Below are 22,971 nucleotides of genomic sequence, written 5' to 3' on the forward strand. Positions count from 1 at the left end.
TGGTAATTTAGCACGGCTGCTACCTCAACTCCCTTTCCGCACATATTAAAATCGCTTGTATTTATCCTACTATAATTGTATTTCTAAGTATTTTCTTTTTCAGGAAATAATGAAAATAATGGGTCTCCCAACATGGTTGCATTGGATTGCGTGGTTTTTCAAACAATTCGTGTACATGTTTATAATTTCTAGTCTTCTCGTAGTATTGCTTAAGGTAAGCTTAAGATTAGAACAGACTTGTGAATTTTAATTTTAAGAGATTTCTGTGTGTGAGACAGCGTTTGTCAAAGACGTATTTTGACATACGGGAGTCATACCTCATTTCTGAATCATATCCTTAACGTTTACCATGACTCACATATGTCAAATACCTAAGGGTGAGATCTATAGAGCGCACTTAGACTTTGCTCAGACTTAACTAAAACCATTCTTTACTTTTTTAAAGGATAATAAAGAAGGTATTGCATGAAATGAAACATCAATTTCTGTCTTAGCTTGAGCTTAGCTAAATCTCACCGTTAAAATGTCTATAAATATACTAAATCATAGTTTAACCTTAGTGTTTTTCGTAAGTAAAGTCTGAGCAAAGTCCAAGTGCGCACTATAGATCTCACCCTAAGTCTATACTCGGATCTTTACGATTAGTAAATAATAACACTGTAAGGTGTAATTTAATTTTTTACTTAATTTTATGTGTTGTAATAAAATTTTATTTTCCACCTTTAATTTTATTGACTGTAATACGTAATTACTCGATTACCACTATTACTAAATATAAAGGATTTTTTAGGTAAATTGGTTTACAACTGAGGAGGGTTTTAGCGAATATGCAGTGTTTACAAATACACCGTGGACCGTTCTTCTCTTCTTTATAACCCTGTATTTGACGTGTACCATATTCTTCTGTTTCATGCTGAGTGGCTTCTTCAGTAAAGGTAATAGTGATAGTTGCAGATACAACATGTTCGATTATTATTGACTACATTTTATAACATAAAATTCAATATAAATATATATATTTCGTTACGCTTTGACTGCGGAACCATTGCAAAATTTTGATATAGAACATGATGGTTATTTAAATTGTGATTTTTCAATATAAATAAAATATTGTTTAGAATATTTATTGACAAATATTTATTGACACATATATGTGTCCATATGTCCATATTTATCAAAACAGGTTTGGAACGAAACTAAGGAATACCTAAGTATGTTTTTCTATTGTATTAATAAAAGCCTCTATGCGCCTTGAATCCATTGAAGGTTTTATATCACTTTCGTCACAAAACACGTGGTTTAACGCGCGTTAAACCGCAAAATAAAATCCTTCGAACGATCTCGTGAGCTCGAAGAGCTCTCAAACGGAAATAATTTTCCGCCTTTGCAACATTGATGCTTTGCTTCTATTAGATTTATATACTTATATAATTACTTTTATCAATATAGATAAAATAAGTGGTGTTTGTTGATTATACTAAGTAGGTACATGATCATTAGGTACTTGATTTATTGTAGGTACTCGCTCGCCAGGAGGAGGCGTTCACCTTTAAATAAGGGGTTAATTCTAGGAAAGCACAATTATTAGAGTGACTAAAATGATGAGAATGAAAAGAAACGAGAATGACTAAATTCCATAGGATTTTGAATTTCTTATAAAAAACTAGACATATAATTTGACTTTGACATTGACAAATAGTAGTTAGAATTACATTTTTTGCTTAATAAAAAAGGAGAAACATACGCTGAAATGTTGCCACATATAATAAAGCTTACTAAATTATGTCTATGTAATATTTACTTTTAGCAAGTACGGCGGCGTTGTTCACTGGGGTAATATGGTTTTTGACGTATCTACCATCGTTCCTCCTCAGCATGGAGACTGAGGTGCCACCTTTTCTTCAAGCGCTGACGTGTGTGGCCCTCAACTCGGCCATGTCTTATGGCTTCCAGTTACTTATTTCCAAGGAGAGTGTAGATGGTATGTGTTACGTAACATGCTATGGACATTTTAATTAGAATTTAAAAATAAAAATGTGTAATATATAATATTAAATGTGTTATTTCAAAATTGTATAAAAGTAGACAATGGAAAGAGTTTCTTTCTTTTTTGAAGATTTCATGGCCTGGTAACGAGACCTTTAAGCCAACAAGTTTCTTCTATCTATTCACCAAAAACAGTAGAGTAGGGCAACAACAAACTTTTTCATTCATTTCTTGATTGCTTCTTTCACTACTATTAGCGAAAGTATTGAAAAAAAAAAACAGTTAAGTGTTAAACAGAAAGAAGCATTTATTAAGACGTACACAAATTAACACATAAACAAACAAAGAAAAACTATAACAAACTAGTAGTGCACATTATTCACTCAGTACGCTCGCACTCGCAGTGGACAGTCGGGCAAGTGACAAAATGAATGCTGTTATGATAACAGCATTAATTTTCCGTGAGACCATTAAGTATATAATGTATATATGATAAGGTTTGCAGAATTAATAACAACATTGAATGCAAAATACACTACATATTTTTTTGAAGATACTTCTTTAGGCGCATTAGGAAAAATTGATGAGAGTGAAATTTTACGATGCGCGCGCACACAAAATTAACAGAATGAAGTTGCTCACGGAAGATGCTACGGCATTGGACATAATTTAAAAACGACATTCGAATAATAATAGAATTTATGTTACATTAATGTAATAGAATAATAATAAATATTTATTTATTTATTTTTTCAAATGTAAACTGAGCTTTATTGACTATAATGACTCCTTTTCCAGTCTTTGATTATTTAACTGTAATTAATTATTTGCATGAAATCAAAAACTAACGCCAAAGAAGTATAACTTCTTACGCGCGTACATAAAGTACACGCACCCTTTTTTTTAAAACGGTAACATCGTAAATTAAAACAAAAATGATTAACACTTACCCTTGTTATTAAATCCTAGTACTTTTTCGGTTATGATTTTGTTGCGTTCAAAATAATATGTTTTGACGTGATAACGTCTTTAAAATCGTTTTAGTCGGGTGACATGTTCAGAAACTTGTGTCACACCAAAACCTCACGAGCGCGATCGCAGGTATAACGAGAGAGAGACGGACCGATCTCCCGTCTCATCTCGAGCGCTGCCAGTCATTCCGTGAATGTATGAAGAAAAATGTATATCGTAGTCGATTAAGTAAACTTGTCATTTTGCACCCGAAATTTATCATCAAAAGTGTGAATAAAACGATAGATGTAATTTAAAATTTGAAAAAATTGTTATCTTCATTAATTCCTTATTTCCCAAAAACTTATATCACCAATAAGACGTTATCACGTAAACATCTCGATCGTAAACCTACTTTACAAACAACCAATATATTTTTTTAGGTATGACCTGGGACAGTTTTTTCAGCTCGCATAGTCTGGATTCCAATCGATTCCTCTTTGGACACGTTGTAATCATGTTATTGTTTAATTCGATACTATATATGCTTGTGGCATTATATCTGGAGCAAGTATTGCCGGGAACATGGGGTACACCCAGACCTTGGTACTTTTTACTGCAGAAGTCATTTTGGTTCCCATCAAAAGTGGATAGTTTAGGTTTGTAATTTTTATGTTATGTTGTAATTTATATATTGTATAATGTATATGTATAATGTATACTAGCAAACTCGGCGAACTCCGTTTCGCCACCAGATGGCTTCGTTTTATGTAACATTTCGTTTGGTGATCCCGCTTTTCTGTTAAAATTTTTCTTGAATTTTCGGAAAGGAAAACCCGACTTATTTTTATATAGTAGATATTATCTTAGTTATACAGTAGAATTTCTATAACTGGACCGTCAAGAGACTCGCCAATAAATTTAAGTTAAGTATAGAATTTTCAGCTTATTGAAGATTTTGACGTAGGCGGATTTATATTGGAATTCGATTTTGTAGAGATTTATTCTAACTAATTTTGAGGTAGAGAGGTGAAAAAGAAAATTTTGAAAGTCAATAGTTTTTCTTTGAACTATTGACGTAATAAGTTTAAAACATGCTCGAGAAAGAGATCCAAAATATTTTTTCGAGTGAAAGGGAAAATATGTAAAAAGCTTGCTCACTAGGGACTCACTGATTTTCAACTAACAGAGGTGTGTTTTGTGTTTTGGGGCTTAAAGGGAAGGGAACAAAACACTTTTTCGAATTTTGGAGATTTTAGACTTAAAGTATTAATCTCGTTGTAATAATTTTGAGATTATCTCTTTATATCACAGACAATACGCTAGAAAGAGACCAATAAATAGTATACTTTAGTTCAAATAGAGAGAGAAAAGAAATAAACTATAATTAAAACCAACTAGATCCTATACCTAGCCTCTTCCAATAGTTGAACAATTTCTTTTCATGAATTTTTCCCTTATTCAATGATAATAATCAAGGTCAAAAACCTCTTCGTTGTACAATTTATTTCGAAAAAAATATACTAAAATTAAAATCTTTCAGATTTAGAAGTTGAGGATAATGAGATGCATATAGTAAAAGAGAATGATCCAACGGACCACGAAGTTGGTGTAAAAATAAGCGTAAGTATTAATTATTATTCGTACTTAACGACAAAATAAGGTAACGAATCCTTTTTGCGGTCACGGATAGAAATAATCAAAGAAACGCCCACGCCCTCAACATAGACGTTGCTCGTGCCTAATACTGTTTCCAAAAATATAGAAAGTTTCGAAATTGCAAAACGATTTCTATCTTTTTTTTTTATTTTTATTTTTTTTAACAAAATTTTCATTGAAATCAGATATGGGGGTTTTATACTGAAATAACGAATCAAAACGTGTTCATGTAACAATTCGTCGTTACTTACGAGTATTTTATTTGTTTACGACTTCCAATTTAGTTGATTTCGAGTTTTGTTTTTTATGCAAGTAACATTAAAATAAATCTTAATTAGCGATTAACGCGATTTTTTTTGGATTTTATTCCTTTATTTACAAAAATACCGACACTATTCTTACAGCAAGATAATGTCGAAATTAAAAATAAAATTCACTAAAATATTTCATTTTAAATTCATAATCCGGTCAAATTAGACTTAAAAATAGGGGTAAGGTTACAATAATTCGCACTTGGCTGAAAATTGGTAGGATTGCTCAATACACTATTATAAAGGAAATGTGAAAAGTCCTCATCGATCCGGCACGTGCAAAAAAAATTACTCCGGTTCAAAGATCACAAAAATGGGTTTTTCGCGATTTTCAGCAAAATGGTAAGTTTTATCATAAAATTAGTGTAGACAAAAATTGTAGATCAGATAATTATCTATAAAAAATGTCTAAATACTTTTTTCCTAAGAGCCACCGTTTTTGAGATATCACGATTCAAAAAGTTAAAAGAGTTGTAATCGTCATAATATGTATAAGTACACCACGTATATACTCGTTCTATCGGTCAGTGTGACTTACACATACAAAATATGAAAATTTCGGGTAAAAAAAAACCCAGTCCTTTATTTTCTACGCCAGTGTAACCTTCAGCAACATCGCTCTGGAGTGAAAACACGTGTTTATTGGAACCTATTTCTTGCTGTTGGAAAAGACTGGGGTTGGAAGTTGGTCGACAATTCATTAGAGCCAGTTCAGACTTTACTTCCACCTGCACCAGAAAAACTACTAAATACCATTTTTTGCAACTGTAAAAAGGGATGTAGTGCTAAATGTGGTTGCAAAAAAAGTTGGACTGTTTTGTTCTGTAGCATGTACTAACTGTCAAGGCCGGTCATGCTCCAATGTTGAATTGCCAACAATTGAAGATTCATTTGATGTTGACGAAGAGACATGCGATGTGTCATTATTGGGACAATTTATTAACACCCAGAATGAAGAAGATAAAGAAGAAGAAGGAAAAGAAGAAGAACAAGAGAAAGCAGAAGTTAATGATGATTTAGATTCAGACGGATAAATTTTCTTATTTTTTGTAATTTACACCCCTTTCATCATTTTCAACCCTTGTCAATATCTACAGTTATTCAATAGTTTCAAATTAAACAGAATCATAAAAGATCAGTGGAATAGGCCTACCGGGGAAACCACATTAAAAAAAAAGCGCTAAGTACACTACCTCAAAGGTGGCGTGGAAACGTGTGCATATTATGACGATTACAACCCTTTCAACTTTTTGAATCCTTATATCTCAAAAACGGTGGCTCTTAGGAAAAAAGTATTTGGACATTTTTTATAGATAGTTATCTGATCTACAATTTTTGTCTAATCTAATTTTATGATAAAACTTACAATTTTGCTGAAAATCGCGAAAAACCCATTTTTGTGATCTTTGACCCGGAGTAAATTTTTTTGCACGTGCCGGATCGATGAGGACTTTTCACATTTCCTTTATAATAGTGTATTGAGCAATCCTACCAATATTCAGCCAAGTGCGAATTACTGTAACCTTGGATGTCTAAATTGACCGGACTATCATAAGATAGACAATTTCACTACGGCGAACTCACGCATATAAAAATGTCGATAGTGTCGAGATAAAATCGAGTTTATAGTCGTTAATTAAGTAGGAAATTCATTTATATGCTATAGCAGACGGAGAGGTCGGTAATGTTAGTTTAACTTTTGTCTTTTAGAATTTAACAAAAGTGTACGGGAATAACATAGCTGTGAATAATATTAATTTAAATATATACGACGACCAAATTACGGTGTTACTCGGACATAACGGAGCTGGTAAATCCACTACAATCTCCATGTTAACAGGTAAACTATTTTGTATATGTATATTGAAGGATGAATATTAAAATTGAACGGGAGTATATGATGAAATAAGGTATGATAATGAGAGAACAGAATCTTTAGTCCAACAGGCATACGGACTATCAGAAGACATGTTTTTAACTTGTTTTTAGATTTATGCTGACTTTAAAATACTTTTTACGCAGTTTCACACTGGCACGTAGAAAGACTTTCAGAGAAAAGTTTAAACACAAACTCTTCCATCTATTAAATCACGAATATGTCTTTCCCCATTTCTTGGCCTGCATGGCTTGTGCGTCAGCCATGAAATAAAAGAATAAAATAGAAAACCATTTTCTGTATTAATCTTGGTAATTCTTTTCCATCAGATAAGTCTTTGAGATAATTTCACAGTTTATCTTTTTTTTAAATATTTTTCATTTTATATCAAACGTCAACGACCATCCCCATTTTTTTCCACCCAATCATTAGTTAAATATGTTTAGAAGTCCACTCTTGTCCAGTCCACTTTTGTTTCCCGCCATTAAAACGTTCTGCGTTATACTTCATGTTTTCATTGAAGTTTGACACATGCACGCAACTCAATGTCATCTCTACTGTTGTCTAAGGAATATAATATTTATAAAGATTTCCGTTTTTAAGGGAATGTTCCAATAACAAGAGGTAGTGTTAAATTAGCGGGTTACAACATAGCATCTCAGTTGCAACTTGCCCGTGCGCACCTCGGTTTATGTCCGCAGCATAACGTGCTATTTAACGAGCTCACTGTTAAAGAGCATTTGGAGTTCTTCGCGCGGCTTAAGGGGTTCTCTGGCAAGGAATTGGATAACGAGATAAATACGTTAATTGAAAAATTGGAAATGCAGGAAAAGGTGAGTTTGGGTTTGTTCCGGACTTTTGCGGCGAATTTCACTTTGTTGTCAATATAGAGTTTTTATCTACGCATATACCGATTATACAAAACTATAGGTATTGAAAATAACTTTAAAAGTATATTATACAGTGGGTTAATTATTCTTCAGTGTTTATTTATTCTTCCTTTTAGATGTAGCATTTTATTTTAAAGCTCGCGAGCAGGCTGTTATTAAAAAAAAAACATATTTATTGTTTATGTTCTCACTATACCGAAAAGAACAGAATAATACATTTTCAATCAGAAAATATGATTGTAATATAGTTAAGAAAAAGCTCACCATTATTTTTTCTTTGCAATGTTCGTTATCTGTGGCAGCGTGTTATAGCGCATGCGCAATTATGTGCTGACTTGTTTTTGCGCCATTTTTAGTTTACTCTTTCAAATAAAATTGAAAACATAAATTTCATTACCAACCTCAATAATTAAAATAAAATAATATTTTTAGCGCAATTATTTATCGCAAGGTCTATCGGGTGGACAAAAACGGCGTTTATCTGTTGGCATTGCGCTGTGTGGAGGCGCTCGAGTTGTGTTATTAGATGAACCTACATCAGGCATGGACCCGGCTTCCCGAAGAGCACTTTGGAACCTTTTGGAAAAAGAGAAAAAAGGTCTTTATTTAATATATAAAATTCTCGTGTCACTCTTCGTGCCCAAACTCCTCCGAAACAGCTCGACCGATTTTTATGAAATTTATATGCATATCCAGTAAGTCTGCGAATCAGCTATTATCATACTTTCAAACTCAATCTTCAAACTCCTAAGTGATAAGTCTACTCATTTTAATATAATGATTAGATAGTTTGCTTTTAGCTTAAATCGTACACATATAATTTAACATTTTGTTTGTCACTAATTATTGAATGTAAATACTTTTTTATCGAAATATGCATTTAAAACCTTTCTAACACTTATATAAACTTATCGATCACATATAGTTTGAAAGAATTCTGTTTATTATCAAAGTTAAGTATACAGCATGCTGTGTGTGTCTGTAAAAGTTTGTATAATCAGGTTTAATGTGATTTTGTGTGTTCCTAGACGTAAGCTTTTACTGTAATGCTCGTTGGAAAACCTTTTTTTCAATAGATACAAAACAACCGTAACGGAAAATAATTATACAATTTAATTTTATACTGTTAAATAACATTTATTTCTCAATGATTTAGGTAGATCAATGATACTGACAACACATTTTATGGACGAGGCTGATTATTTGGGCGATCGAGTGGCTATCATGTCCACTGGAGCCTTACAATGTATCGGTTCACCCTACTTCTTGAAGACGCACTATGGAATAGGATATACACTTGTGGTTGTGAAGGAAGAGGGATTCCAATTGGATGTATGCACTAACATCATTTGCAAATATCTACCTGATACTGTTCATAAGGATGACGATGGTATGTATGAACAAATATCTTCGTTAGCGTACTAGTCTCTTAAAAGCCGGCAACACCACTTATACGAGCCCCGATGCAAAAAAGTTCGTCTAGTATGAAACTAGTGCAAAGCGTAAAATATAGAAAGTAAATATTGGTATAATAATTAAGAACGTTTAATAAAAAGTAAACTACAATTTGAGGAACATTTTAAAGTTTATTTTAACATAACTGAAATTCTTTCATGACTTTTTTTTTAAATACATATTCTAAAAAACGTAACGCAAAAGTATTCGTCAATCCTTGTCACTCACGCAAAATAGTTCGTCTACCACTTAGTTGTGTCGCCTTTGCTCTAAATGACAGCTTTAAGCTCGTAAAAGATATTTTAATATTACGACATGTGACGACGCGTTTCTTTTGTTTTTGTCTATCGAGTCAATGCTCGCGAGACTTGCCAATGAAATTTGACGTAATTTTTTTCTAAATCTAAAGCAACGTTACTTTCAATTATAAAAAAATCATAATAAAATTTTTATAATGTTAACTCTCGTACAACGTATACAGTAGTCATCTTAACATGAGGTTATGGGCCTTAGTAATGAAATACAATCATTTAACAAATTGTTGTAATGGAAAACTGAGAAATGTGAAAGAAAGCGTAGTTGTTAAAATAAGGCGAATTAATGTTCGCGCCTAAACCTTTTAGGTCTGTGCCTCAGATTTCTGTATCTGTTTCGTGATCATTTGTTTTTCTCTCATAGGCAACAGGTGATCAGTGTTTTGCCACACGCCCTCGACTGTATGAGCCTAGGCATGATTTCCTCACGATATTTTCCATCACCGTACCCGAGTGTTAAATACGTAGGCCAACACTGCTTTAACCTAATTATTTAATTACTCTACGATTTGAATTTTACACCGTTTTAAACGAGTTTTAGTCATGTTCATAAAAAAACGGTTGCCCAAATATTGATTCAATTAAATGTATTTTTAATATCGCAAGAGATTTGTTTTCTGTAGATTACATTTTTGGAAACCTCATATCTAATCAAATTAACAATCTATTCAGATTTTTATATACATACCTATATCAGTCTAATAAATTGCTTATAATATCGGAAATGTTCTACCTCATTATTTAGAAAATCTAGACTGACTAACTTCAACATTGGTCTCTTTTCATCTTACTGTACACAATTTGATTGAGATGAATGACTACTAAAGTTTTTATGTATAGTTTTTAATGGTATTCCCGTATGTTAAAATCCAATATGTAGAACAAACTATATGAACTCTATTCTGAATAACACCACTTCTGTCTGAAACAAACTGCTTTTATCAGTAAGATATAGCCCATACATACTTTGTGTTTATTTATTTTATTTTTCTCCTATTTTGTGTTACTGTGATGTAATTAAAGTGTAATTGTTATTACTTATTACTCTATGTTGATTTTAAAAACCTAAAAGCGCAGACATTGGAGATTTTTTTATTGGTTCATTCAACTATTATATATATTATAATAAAAACTTTAATTAAATTTTCTTACTCCAATTCATTGGCCCATGCAACGCAAGACTGATGTTTTTTTATTTATTTTTTGAATACATTATAAAATACCCCTTAACTCAAAGCAATAACGACGATATTAAAATTACGTTATCCAAAAAATAATAAAACAATCTTGACATTTGATATTAAATTTACTGTAGGTGTACAAATTTTTAATTTCAACCGCTAAATCTTATTTTAAGATTTATTTTTTTATTTTACTCCGTTTTAGCCGTGGAGGTAACGTATAGACTACCAAGCTCGAACCGAGATGTGTTCGAAGAAATGCTAAATGACTTGGAAAATAATAGATCTTCCATTCGGTTTAAAAACTATGGGTTAATTGCGACGACTCTTGAGGATGTTTTTATGTCGTAAGTTACTAAATAATTTTAAAATGGCATTTGTTAGTTAATTTGCTGCTTATCCATACATTTTTCTATTAAATCCTTGAATTTAATTAATAAATGTACGTTGTTCTTATGTACAATAAATTATTAAACAATCTCTATTCAATAACATATTCTAATTCAAATATTTACTATGCTCTGACGGCTAAACACTGAACCAATGATTCATTTTAAATAATATCATCGAAACTAAAAAAGTATTCTTTTTAATTTTTCTTTTATTTATTTACACAAATACAGTATTTACAATTTTCTTAACCTTATTTAAATAATTAAATTAATATCTAGGTAAAAAGCGCACTATCACGATGTTAAAACCCGTGTATTTAATTATACTTTTAGAGTGGGTTCGGATACAGAAATCAGTTCTTTGTCCGATGATGCGACGATTGTCGGCGAAAATTCTGATGATCTCAAAGACAGTGGTTTCGACGTCTCATCTCTGGAGAGATGTAAGTTCTTTTTAATCAGTTTATTTTAACATTGGTTATATTCCTATTATTCAATCATATTTATCTAGACTAACGGTATTATAATCATAGTTGATAGTACCGCACTTCGACATATCGTATGCGCACTTTTATCCCAAAACAAGTGAGTGTTGTATCTTTTTTTTTAATTTCTTTATTTTACAAAAAAATATAATACAATCCTAATAAGTTACATTAGATAACCGCTGTAATAATCTAACCATAGCAGTCTTGTTTAGGAGCGCGACAAATGCATATAAAAGTAGTTTTTTAATTTGCTGTTTATGTTGGTTGGCGTTAGGCAATCTAATATGTGATTTGGTACTAAATAGCTATTGTTACATTATTAAGTCGATGGTCAGCCAGGTCCACTTGATTTCCAAGCTTAACTTTTTTCTTCAAAAATATCATTTTCAGTGGACAAAGCATTAGTAAACGAGACAGGTCACAGATTACTCTGGCTGCACGTCAAGGCCACTTGGTTGAAGTTATGGTTGGTCTGGACTAGATCCTGGGGTGTGTTACTACTTCAAATTCTGGTGCCAGTATTACAGATAAATATCAGTTTGGCCATTACAAACTATATTTTGATTAACCGCTCTACGGTTATTTCGAGACTTCTATCGCTTACTGAAGGGTAAGTTTATATAATGTTATACTTTTATTATTATTAAACTTTTTGATTAGATGAATCTTTGATTAATGTGAGAAAATATGCAAATCCAAAAAATATATTTCTTAAGCGGCATTTAAATGACCTTTTATAAATATCATTATATCATCGTTATAAAGTTAATTTAAATTTTAATTAATATAGCTCATAATCTGTCTTTAGTCACATTTGATATCTAAGTACATATTTTATTATCAGCTGATAATTTGATGACGGTGAACTTATTATCTTATTTTGTTTTTCATACCTAAATCATATTTAGAGGAATTTAGATTAATTAAGTAGATAGGTACATATTCAATTAACAGGAAAATTCACCTTCTAGATTGAAACTTACCAAATTTATGAATACCAACGTGGAACTAGGCTCTGCATTTATTAATCCGCATTAATTATTACGTTTTAGAAATAATTACATTTACAAATTAAATATGAAAAAAATAATTTTACTTTGAACGCTTGCATTGCAGCTAATGTTCTTATCGATATTGGTGTCCCTCATAACGTGCTTGTTAATAAAAAAATGTATTTAAAAATGCCATTAATAATATTTTATCTAAAACGCATGATTGACATAAAAAAATAGTTAAAACGTAATATTACCGTCGCGTAATTAAACTGTTATGAGCTAATTTGTACTTAATAAATCTTGAATATATTTTAATTATAAATAATTAGTTATTTTTATTATTATTATACTATGTATGTTAAGAATAATGTTAATACTAATTTATTTTTAATAATTAAAGAAAATAAATTCAGTTTATTTATAGTACCTATATAGAAAACGACCAATATAGTATTGTCTTTTATTGACATAACTTTTAGACATAGAAAAACACTTTTTTAACGGATTTGAAGTTATGTTTTATTATAAATTTACAATTATTTTATATAATTTTAAATTTAACCGACGTTTCGCGTGCTTTACAACGTTCGTGGTCACGGTGACTGAAGACAAAAGGTGTTGAATGTCAAAAAGTATCACATTTATAATAAAACATAACTTCAAATCCGTTAAAAAAAGTGTTTTTCTAAGTACTAATATATTTTTTTATAGATACATATCTACGGAGACATTGCTTTCTTTCAACGGTACCGAATCTTTATCCCTGGGCGGCCTCGCGAAGGCTGGCTATGAGCTGATTTTCAAAAATTCTGATCGCGATTCTATGATACTACATGACTTAGAAAATGGATCCGTTGACGGAAGTTATTTGGAGCTAGTAAGTTGTTTAAATTCTCACTACTGTCGAAAGTCCTTTGAAATAAATACTACGTTTTTAATTACATATTATTACTAACAATGTACTGGGCGTTGTTTTTGTGTTTTTTTTTAATTTAATCATCACTACGCTACAAGTCGCTTTCTCTGATCTATATCCCTATGTATGCTTAAATCTTGAAAACTACGTAACGGATTTTGATGCGGTTTAATAGATAGAGTGATTGAAGAGGAAGGTTTATATGTATAATAACATCATTGAGTAGTGGAGAAATACTGTTATTTTTTAGGTTTCTAATGTGATGTAAATAATTACATTTTTTCCGCTTACATTGCAAACGCAAGCTGAACCCTACGAGATTTATCAAAATAATGTACTAAGTATTGTACACATTGAAAAGGTCTACAGAAAACTCCGCGATGGTATCTCTATCTATCTATCGCGTCTATCTCTTATGGATATCCCACAATAACATTTTTTTGTCTTTTACTTTTTACGACAAATAATGGCTAATTTTCAAAGCGAATTTAACTAATAAAGCATTAATCCTTATCCATTGAAATACCTTAAATACATTTTTGATTTAATATACAGTCAAAACCGTTTATAACGACATCGTTTACAACGACCTATCGGTTATTACAACCAGATTGTATGGTCCCGTCCGAATCCCTATTAAACTATTCAGTAAACAAACCGCTTATAACAACATCGGATACAGCGACATATCGCTTACAACGACGGAATTTTATCGATATTCATCGGCTATAACGACCAACCGCTTCTTGTCTCAGCAAAACAAAACAATACAGACGATTTTAAATCTTATTTATAGGCATTGAATGAATATTAGACATATTATTACCTACGCACTTTCTCCCGCTTCATCCGAACCTCTTCCCGGCCATTTGACCTTGCATACTTTACACATGTTTAGTTCGCTAATTGACTGCGTGAGTAAGTTTGATTTAAAAGTGTTGGTGTTGTTTAGACTGTGCAATTGTGCATTTATGTGTTATCATGTCGCAAAAAAAGAGAAAAGTGTTTTCTATTGAATAAAAATCTCATGTCATATGGATAAAATGCAAAAATATTTGAGACTGGGCTAAAAAAAACGTACCAAAATGACTGATTACTTTTGTACCTAATTATTTCGTAATAAATATTTTTGTTTATTTTTTGACTCCTTTACATATTATTATATTAACATACCATATTATAACCCATACCTACCTATTCTAGATAGATAACTATGTACATACATATGTACTGTACTTGTGTATATGACATTGCTTATAACGACTATCGGATATAACGTCGGCAACTATACGGTCCCTTCAATGTCGTTATAAACGGTTTTGACTGTAATTCTATATGGCCCTTTACAGCTTATGATTTAAATGAATATTTTCGGAGGCGTAAAAGGCGTGCGTAGCCGGGGCGGGTCGCCAGTTTCTCTATAAACAAAAATGGGCTACGAAAGTGGCGAAGAGAGTGTCTTTTACCACTAACTAGGATTATAGCCTTATGCTACTTAATAGGCTTATCCTAAATAAATAAAGTAGTATGTTTTTTATACTCCAATAGCATTGTCTCACATATATAAATCCTTTTTTTTAAGACGGAAGATCCAGTGACAATGGGCGTGCTACGCAATAAAATCCTGATAGGTGCCACCTTTAGTGAGGAATCCGGAACCGCCTGGTTCAGCAACTTTGGTTATCACGACGTGGCAACTTCACTTGCAACTCTCCACAACGCATTGCTGAAGGGTCTCAATCCTGAAGCTAATCTCACAGTTTACAACCATCCCCTTGACGCGAACTATAGAGATAATGTGAGTTGTTTGATGATTTGCTGTTTTAAAAGAGTACCGAGAGTTTTTTACGCCGGCTTTTTCTCTCGGTCTACATACACCCTCTGTCTTCTTTGCCGATGAGTAGGGATGCCGACAAATTCAAATTTAATGACGTGGAATAAGTGATACATGTACCTTATGTTCCATAATAAACATATTTTATTTTATTTTACTAAACCCACAATCGGTAACAAACATTGCTTGGTGTTCGTCAAGGGTCATTATTGGTGTCGATTTTATTTAGTTTTTATATTAATGAGAATAAGAATATTCTTAGTAGAATTGCACTATTTATTAATAATATGCTTTATAATAATAAAGTATGGCGTTGTCGGACTCGTTCTTCTTTTGTTTTACTTTATATGTATCTCTCTATATACAGTATATATTTACAGACAGATCTTCAAACTATGGTCTCATTGTTATCAATGCAAGTGGCCACCGCAGTCGGAAACAGTTTGGCTATCGCCAGTGCTGTCTATGTCATGTTTTATATTAAGGTAAAAATTTTATTTACCAAAGTTAATTTTATATAGCAGATTTTTTCAAAATTTACATATTTAATAAGTATTTCACTCCTTTAAAGAATATTAATACTTTTTTGATAGTCAATTTAATTTAAATTAAGATTTTAGAAAGTACGCTTCGAACGTTTATGTTTTGATTAAATTTTTTTTTAATATGGTCATAGCCCGAAAATGCTATAAAAAAAATTATATTCACAGAAATCAAAATTGAAATATGTATATGTGATTTCAGGAACGTGTTATTCGCGCTAAGTTGCTTCAAAAGGCAGCTGGTGTTCGTCCAATAGTGATGTGGAGTTCTGCAGCTATCTTTGACTGGGTGTGGTTCCTATTACTCAATTTAACTATCGTCGCCTCCTGCGCAGCATTTAATGTCATTGGCCTTAGTACTACAGCTGAGCTCGGTAATATTTGAAACAAAATACTTAGTATAAACTGTATCTCTTCCAGAATAGAGTATGACCAATACTTAAGCTTGAGGTCGTGCGTTTAAACCCCTGAATTGAAAAGGTTATACGGTGAAGGAAATCATCGCGAAACCACCACGTCTAAGACCAAAAATCAATTGTGTCAGACACAGTACACATACTAAAATAAAATGCGATAATGGAGCCTTTACTTTTTAACTTCCATTAACGAGTTCCTTCAAGTTCCTACAAGATATACAAATAATTAATATTTTAACTTTTATAAAATGGGTATGATACTTAATTACAATATTGGTAATTGATATTTCTGATAATGTAATTTTCCATTTAATACAAAAAAATTACGATGTATAACAACTAATTACAAGTTAACTAAAAACTGTTTCGGTAGGTACTCTGTAACTTCTAATAGCGATTGCGTTATCAATATTTGTGTACCACGCGATCCCAAAGATGCGACATCAGCTACGCATATTAAGAGAACTGTGTATATCGAAATTATAGGGCAGTGATGGCCTTGTGGTTTCAACGTGCGACTCTCATCCCTGTGGTCGTAGGTTTGATCCCAGGCCAATGGACTTACTATGTGCGCATTTAACATTCACTCGAACGGTGAAGGAAAACATCGTGAGGAAACCGGCTTGCTTTGGACCCAAAAAGTCGACGGTGTGTGTGTGTGTGCTGATCCCCTACTTGCCTATCTACTTGCCTACTGCCCTATCAGAAATCTGAGGCCGAGTCCTAAAAAGGTTGTAGCGCCATTGATTTTTTTTATATCAAAATTGTATGTAGTGGTTTCGCTTGTGGAAGTTACAGAGTACGGCAGATACAGTTTTTTTATTTAAGTTAATTAAAAATTGCATACAATCTTCAAAGACTATAAATAAAGCACTTATTATATATACTCATTATATTTCGTTTTCCTCTTGATATGTATATGTATTTAATATTTGAATTTCAGGTCGTATGTACTTGTGTCTCATGGTATACGGCGCCGCCATGTTGCCTCTGCACTATCTGTTCTCGCTTGTGTTTAACGGACCAGCCGTTGGTTTCGTTATTATGTTCTTTATAAATGTACTTTTTGGTAAGTATTATTAATTGTTTTATTGTATAATAATAATAAAAACAATAAAAACTTTATTTATGACAAAAGGGTTTGTGACAGAATTCATATATTACACTAGGCCCTGTGTTGTGGGTAACTAGAAAACAATTATTACGTGGTACATGTTTAAATTAGGTAAAAAAAAGATGATAATAAAAAAATAAATAATAATAATAGTCATAAATTTAGTGTTACAAATGAAGTGAATGAGTGAGTGTGTGAATAGGTGTGTATGCGCATGTATTTGAGAGTGTAGCTGAAAGTTATATAGTATAGTATTAATATAATGTTGTATGTAAAACATGTTATAAAATGAATTGTCTTATGCTACTATGCTATTTTATTCCTACCCAATGGTAGGATTCAAAATTTTAGCGCGAACTTTGGTTTTCATATGTCAAAAATGGTATGGATTTTGAATCTGTATCATTAGTATTAGGATAGTTTTGACAGATTAAAAAAAAACAGAAAATATTGGAAGTTTCTGCATTTAGCTTCAGAAGCTAACGAAACGTAATTTGCATACCCTAAGGGTCTGTTTCACAATGTATGGATAAAGTACGAAATAGCTATGTAACACATAAAGTATTTGAAACATAAATTGTGCTATTTGTCACTTTATCAGACTCATAACTTATGATGGTCTTTAGGTGACGAATAGCGCTATCTGACAGTCGTGAAACGCAACAATAGTGTTTATCCTGTCAATAAGTAATAAATAGCTAATTTGGAACTTATGTTCAACTTATCCGTACATTGTGAAACAGACCCTTAATCAAATACTCAATTGATGTTAACAGTTGGGAGAGTTAATTTGTACTAAAACTTGTCTCAGAATAAGCTGATATACAGTATTTGAAACTCCCGCATCTGTCAAAATCCAAAGAGTATTTGAGAGATAATCTTGTCTCTTAATCTAACTATTAACTTGAAACAACTATTTAAAACGTCAGGGTTTAGATGCAGTCCTATGCAATATTGATTTTCAAAACGCATAAATATAATAAGAGTTGTCACTCCATATAATTATAAATATAATTGGAGTTCTCAATATTATCTTAGAAGCGACAGCCCCAAATCACAGATAATTTTAAAATTACCAAAGGCTTTGTCAACTATGAGTAAAAAATATAGTTATTAATGGGAATTTCATATTTTCAGGTTTAATGGGTGCTCAGATAGTAGAAACGCTGAGCTCACCAATGCTCAGCACGGGCGCAGTTGCCCAGTATATGGACTATGTATTACAGTTCTTCCCTCTGTACAGTCTCGTCACCGCTGTTAGGTAAATACATAAACTGGACTTAATTTTTTAAATGTTGCCAGTTTTTAAATGTTCGTAAAAGATTAACAATCGGAAGTATTGTTATGCTCAAGACTAGACTGACATTGCTTAGATTACATTGTATACATTACCGACATTACATTACTGACATTACATTACTGACATAACATTACTGACAGTGCTTTGTATTGCTAATAGTACGGGAGGTAGCAACGTTTTCGAGAAAGAATTTCAGGTCAGCTGATTTTGTGATATGTCTTCCTTCTTGCACTTCCGGTTAGAGTCTGGGCAATCTGGCTGGCGGTAGCGGTTGCGTTCATTAGTGCGCATCCTATCTGTCCAGGTAATAATCCTGGATTTTAAAAGCATTTTAAGAAGCGTAATTTTTAATTTTTCGTTTTTAAATACGTCTACCTGACATACTTTTTTTATAGCCAGACATTTTTCACGTTGCATTAATTATTCATAACTTACATTTAGTAATTAGGACAATTTAAATAAAGTGTTGATTATTAATTTTAATCTAATTTTATATTCCTTTTTATGCTCGTACTACAAGCATTATACTGCAATACTTTATCATTTTAATTCAAGACTTAACAACCGAATTAATGTCTGGCAAATTCATTTTCAGTTTTTCTTATATTTAAATAACATAATATTAAAATTACAGACATTCTAAAATGCTTTGAAATTTTTATAAAAATAAAACTTAAAATCGCGTCTGGCACATAGTTAGCAACGTGAAAAATGTCTGGCAATAAAAAAAGTATGTCAGGTAGACGTATTTAAAAAGGAAAAATCAAAAATTACGCTTCTTAAAATGCAATGCTTCATCATACTGCAAAACTTTATCATTTTAATTCAAGACTTAACAACCGAATTAATGTCTGGCAAATTCATTTTCAGTTTTTCTTATATTTAAATAACATAATATTAAAATTACAGACATTCTAAAATACTTTGAAATTTTTATAAAAATACAACTTAAAATCGCGTCTGGACATAGTTAGCAACGTGAAAAATGTCTGGCAATAAAAAAAGTATGTCAGGTAGACGTATTTAAAAAGGAAAAATCAAAAATTACGCTTCTTAAAATGCAATGCTTCATCATACTGCAAAACTTTATCATTTTAATTCAAGACTTAACAACCGAATTAATGTCTGGCAAATTCATTTTCAGTTTTCCTTATATTTAAATAACATAATATTAAAATTACAGACATTCTAAAATGCTTTGAAATTTTCATAAAAATAAAACTTAAAATCGCGTCTGGCACATAGTTAGCAACGTGAAAAATGTCTGGCAATAAAAAAAGTATGTCAGGTAGACGTATTTAAAAAGGAAAAATCAAAAATTACGCTTCTTAAAATGCAATGCTTCATCATACTGCAAAACTTTATCATTTTAATTCAAGACTTAACAACCGAATTAATGTCTGGCAAATTCATTTTCTGTTTTTCTTATATTTAAATAACATAATATTAAAATTACAGACATTCTAAAATGCTTTGAAATTTTTATAAAAATAAAACTTAAAATCGCGTCTGGCACATAGTTAGCAACGTGAAAAATGTCTGGCAATAAAAAAAGTATGTCAGGTAGACGTATTTAAAAACGAAAAATTAAAAATTACGCTTCTTAAAATGCTTTTAAAATCCAGGATTTTTAGCTGGACAGATAGGATGCGCACTAATGAACGCAACCACTACCGCCAGCCAGATTGCCCAGACTCTAACCGGAAGTGCAAGAAGGAAGACATATCACAAAATCAGCTGACCTAAAATTCTTTTTTTCAAACGTTGCTACCTCCCGTACTATAAGCTTTCACGATGACCCTTTTTTTATAAAGCTAAAAAATATAATATAATATTATTATTAAAAAAACTGTTTCCAATATTATTTATGTGAAGCTTAAGTTTATAAATAGGACCCTAATAATTCAAATTGATAATATAATATGGAATATATTTTCTTAATATTATTTAATTTTCGCCAGAACCCTAAACCACATTGGTCTGACGAAGTTCTCTTGTATGGAGATGTGTGACTATCTTTTGTCCACTTTTCCCAACCTCGGAGAATGCACCATGCAAAATATATGTGAAAACCTCTCAGAAAATTGTTGTGGTAAGGTTTCTGATATTTTTTACTTTTTATTAAAATCTTGAAGTTTGAAACATATTTGGGTTATTGATAATCTTTGGAGGGACTTCCTCTATCAACCACAAACACTATGTTGGCGGGAATTGAATCAGGATCTCTGGAGTTTATACCATGTGTTTGGGACCTGTACGTGGGGCCTTAATAAAAAAGGGTGCGTGTACTTATATACGCGCGTAAGAAGTTATACTTCTTTGGCATTATTAAAAATAGTTTTTGATTGCATGCAAATAATTAATTACAATTAAATAATTACCTACTTACATTTGAAAAATTAAATAAGTATTTATTATTATTCTCTTACATTAAGTGTAACATAAGTTCTATTATTATTCGAATGTTGTTTTTAAATTATGTCCAATGCCGTAGCATCTTCCGTGGGCAACATCATTCTGTTAATTTTGTGTCACGGTGCGCGCGCATCTTAAAATTTCACTCTCATAAATTTTTCATAACGCGCCTAAAGAAGTATAACTTCAATAATTAATGTACAAAAATATCTTCCCAACTGTTACCGGGCTTCAAACATCCTCAAAATCTTGGCAAGTTTAAAAAAAAAACCAGTAGTTTTGGCCGATTTTTTATCTGTTTCTTTATCAATCTCTTACTAATAAGTAGGTGATCAGCCTTCTGTGCCTGACACACACCGAGTTTTGGCTCTAAGCCATGCCGGTATTCTCACGATGCTTTTCACCGTACAAGCTAGTGTTAAATGCGCACATAGACAGAAAAGTTCATGGGTTCGAAATTATGACCTCCACTCGACGAAGCTCAAGCTTAATGAACTTACTCTTTCAGTTCGCGAGAACCCATACTTCGAGTGGGAGAAACCGGGAATCTCTCGTTATCTTCTGAGTATGGTGATCTCCTGCGCCGTTCTGTGGAGTCTGATGTTTATGTTGGAGTACAGGTTGATTCAGAGGGTAAAAATTATAGTTTTTAAAGGAATAATTATAGAAGAGTTGTTCTACAGGTCCTTTTCGAAGTAATTTTTTTTATCTATGTGTATAAAGATCAAATATTATGTAATAGAGAATTTAGATTTAAATGAGAATCGTATAGTTTTCGTATATATGTATTTAAAAAAGTGTGTGTGTTGACTCCTTACGAACGATAAAATGGCGATAATGTTCTGTGGCTGTCGACCATATTTTCATACTAAAGGTGGTAAGAATATATCTTTTTTATAATATAAATGTTTGTAGTAGTAATAAAACGTACCTACATCATCTATGCCCAAATAGGATTTTCTTTCTGTGACCAAAGTTACCTTTATAGTAAGAGAAGAATAAGAATGAACAATCTTTTTAGTTTTAATTTCACTGACCATTACTATTGACAAAACTCTATGGCACGCTAGACAACCTACTTTTATTTTTTACATCTGTCAACACTGACAATGTTGTAACGTGGCTGTCAAAACGTGAATTCAAAATAGAAAAGTCTGTGTAATGTATTCCATCTCATTCTTTTACACGTTCAATCCTACAGATTTTTGTCTCTTTCTACATAACGCCTCAACTTTTCGTATTACACTCGATTTTACTCCTCATAAAATTTCCGTACCGGGCCTTATAACTCAAATCGTTTCTTAAGGAGTAAACTCCAAAAATATTGGATCTTACTATTAAATTTATTGAAATAAACCGTACCTAGTATTCGGAATCAGTCCCTAAAAGTCAAGTTGGGAACAGCGCAATTTTTTATGGGACAGCAGGCAAACTCTCTTAAAATAAGGCGTTTATCGCCGCCCATGGACACCTGCAATACCAGGAGCGTTCCACGTACGTTGTTGGCCTTTATGGTTCGCTCTCCTCTTGAAGGCCTCTAAGTCGTAACTGTTGAGAAATATTTATGTCACCGTAAAATTGTAAACACCGTTAGATTGTAATATATCTCGCGAGATTGTGAACTGTCGAAAGGTTGTGAACCTCAACTTACTGCTTACAATTTAACGTATTATTATTCGGTAGATTGTAATCTATCGAAGTGAAACCGAGAATTCTGACAGCTATCTATTTTTGACATGTCAGAGATGACAAACCTTTTTGGCCGGGCACATTTTTCAATTTCAATATGAGTCTGAACTACTGAGTCTATACATACATTTTATTGTTAGTTAATGTATCCATTTTATTAAGTGCGGTGCTTCATATTAAAAGTAGTTTAAAGGCGAGGGATAATTACCTCCCTTTTCAACACAAACAGTAAAAAACGCACAAGTAA

General features: G+C 32.0%; 1 protein-coding gene across 1 annotated transcript in view; it reads left to right on the forward strand.

Annotated features, from left to right (window-relative positions):
• Nucleotides 1-22,971, forward strand: part of LOC125057117 (phospholipid-transporting ATPase ABCA3-like) — a 36,350-nt gene that overhangs the window by 6,590 nt on the left and 6,789 nt on the right. Inside the window, exons 7-26 of the mRNA XM_047660594.1 lie at nt 104-214; nt 791-935; nt 1,808-1,981; nt 3,381-3,596; nt 4,481-4,560; nt 6,618-6,747; nt 7,387-7,616; nt 8,106-8,271; nt 8,830-9,063; nt 10,829-10,970; nt 11,349-11,458; nt 11,894-12,113; nt 13,210-13,375; nt 14,997-15,212; nt 15,629-15,733; nt 15,993-16,164; nt 17,150-17,275; nt 18,458-18,581; nt 20,582-20,712; nt 21,544-21,668. Coding sequence (XP_047516550.1) covers nt 104-214; nt 791-935; nt 1,808-1,981; nt 3,381-3,596; nt 4,481-4,560; nt 6,618-6,747; nt 7,387-7,616; nt 8,106-8,271; nt 8,830-9,063; nt 10,829-10,970; nt 11,349-11,458; nt 11,894-12,113; nt 13,210-13,375; nt 14,997-15,212; nt 15,629-15,733; nt 15,993-16,164; nt 17,150-17,275; nt 18,458-18,581; nt 20,582-20,712; nt 21,544-21,668 — 3,123 coding nt within the window. The remainder of the gene's footprint in view (nt 1-103; nt 215-790; nt 936-1,807; nt 1,982-3,380; nt 3,597-4,480; nt 4,561-6,617; nt 6,748-7,386; nt 7,617-8,105; nt 8,272-8,829; nt 9,064-10,828; nt 10,971-11,348; nt 11,459-11,893; nt 12,114-13,209; nt 13,376-14,996; nt 15,213-15,628; nt 15,734-15,992; nt 16,165-17,149; nt 17,276-18,457; nt 18,582-20,581; nt 20,713-21,543; nt 21,669-22,971) is intronic.

This window comes from Pieris napi, chromosome 16 (assembly GCF_905475465.1).
Source record: "Pieris napi chromosome 16, ilPieNapi1.2, whole genome shotgun sequence".
Classification (NCBI taxonomy): Eukaryota; Metazoa; Arthropoda; class Insecta; order Lepidoptera; family Pieridae; genus Pieris; species Pieris napi.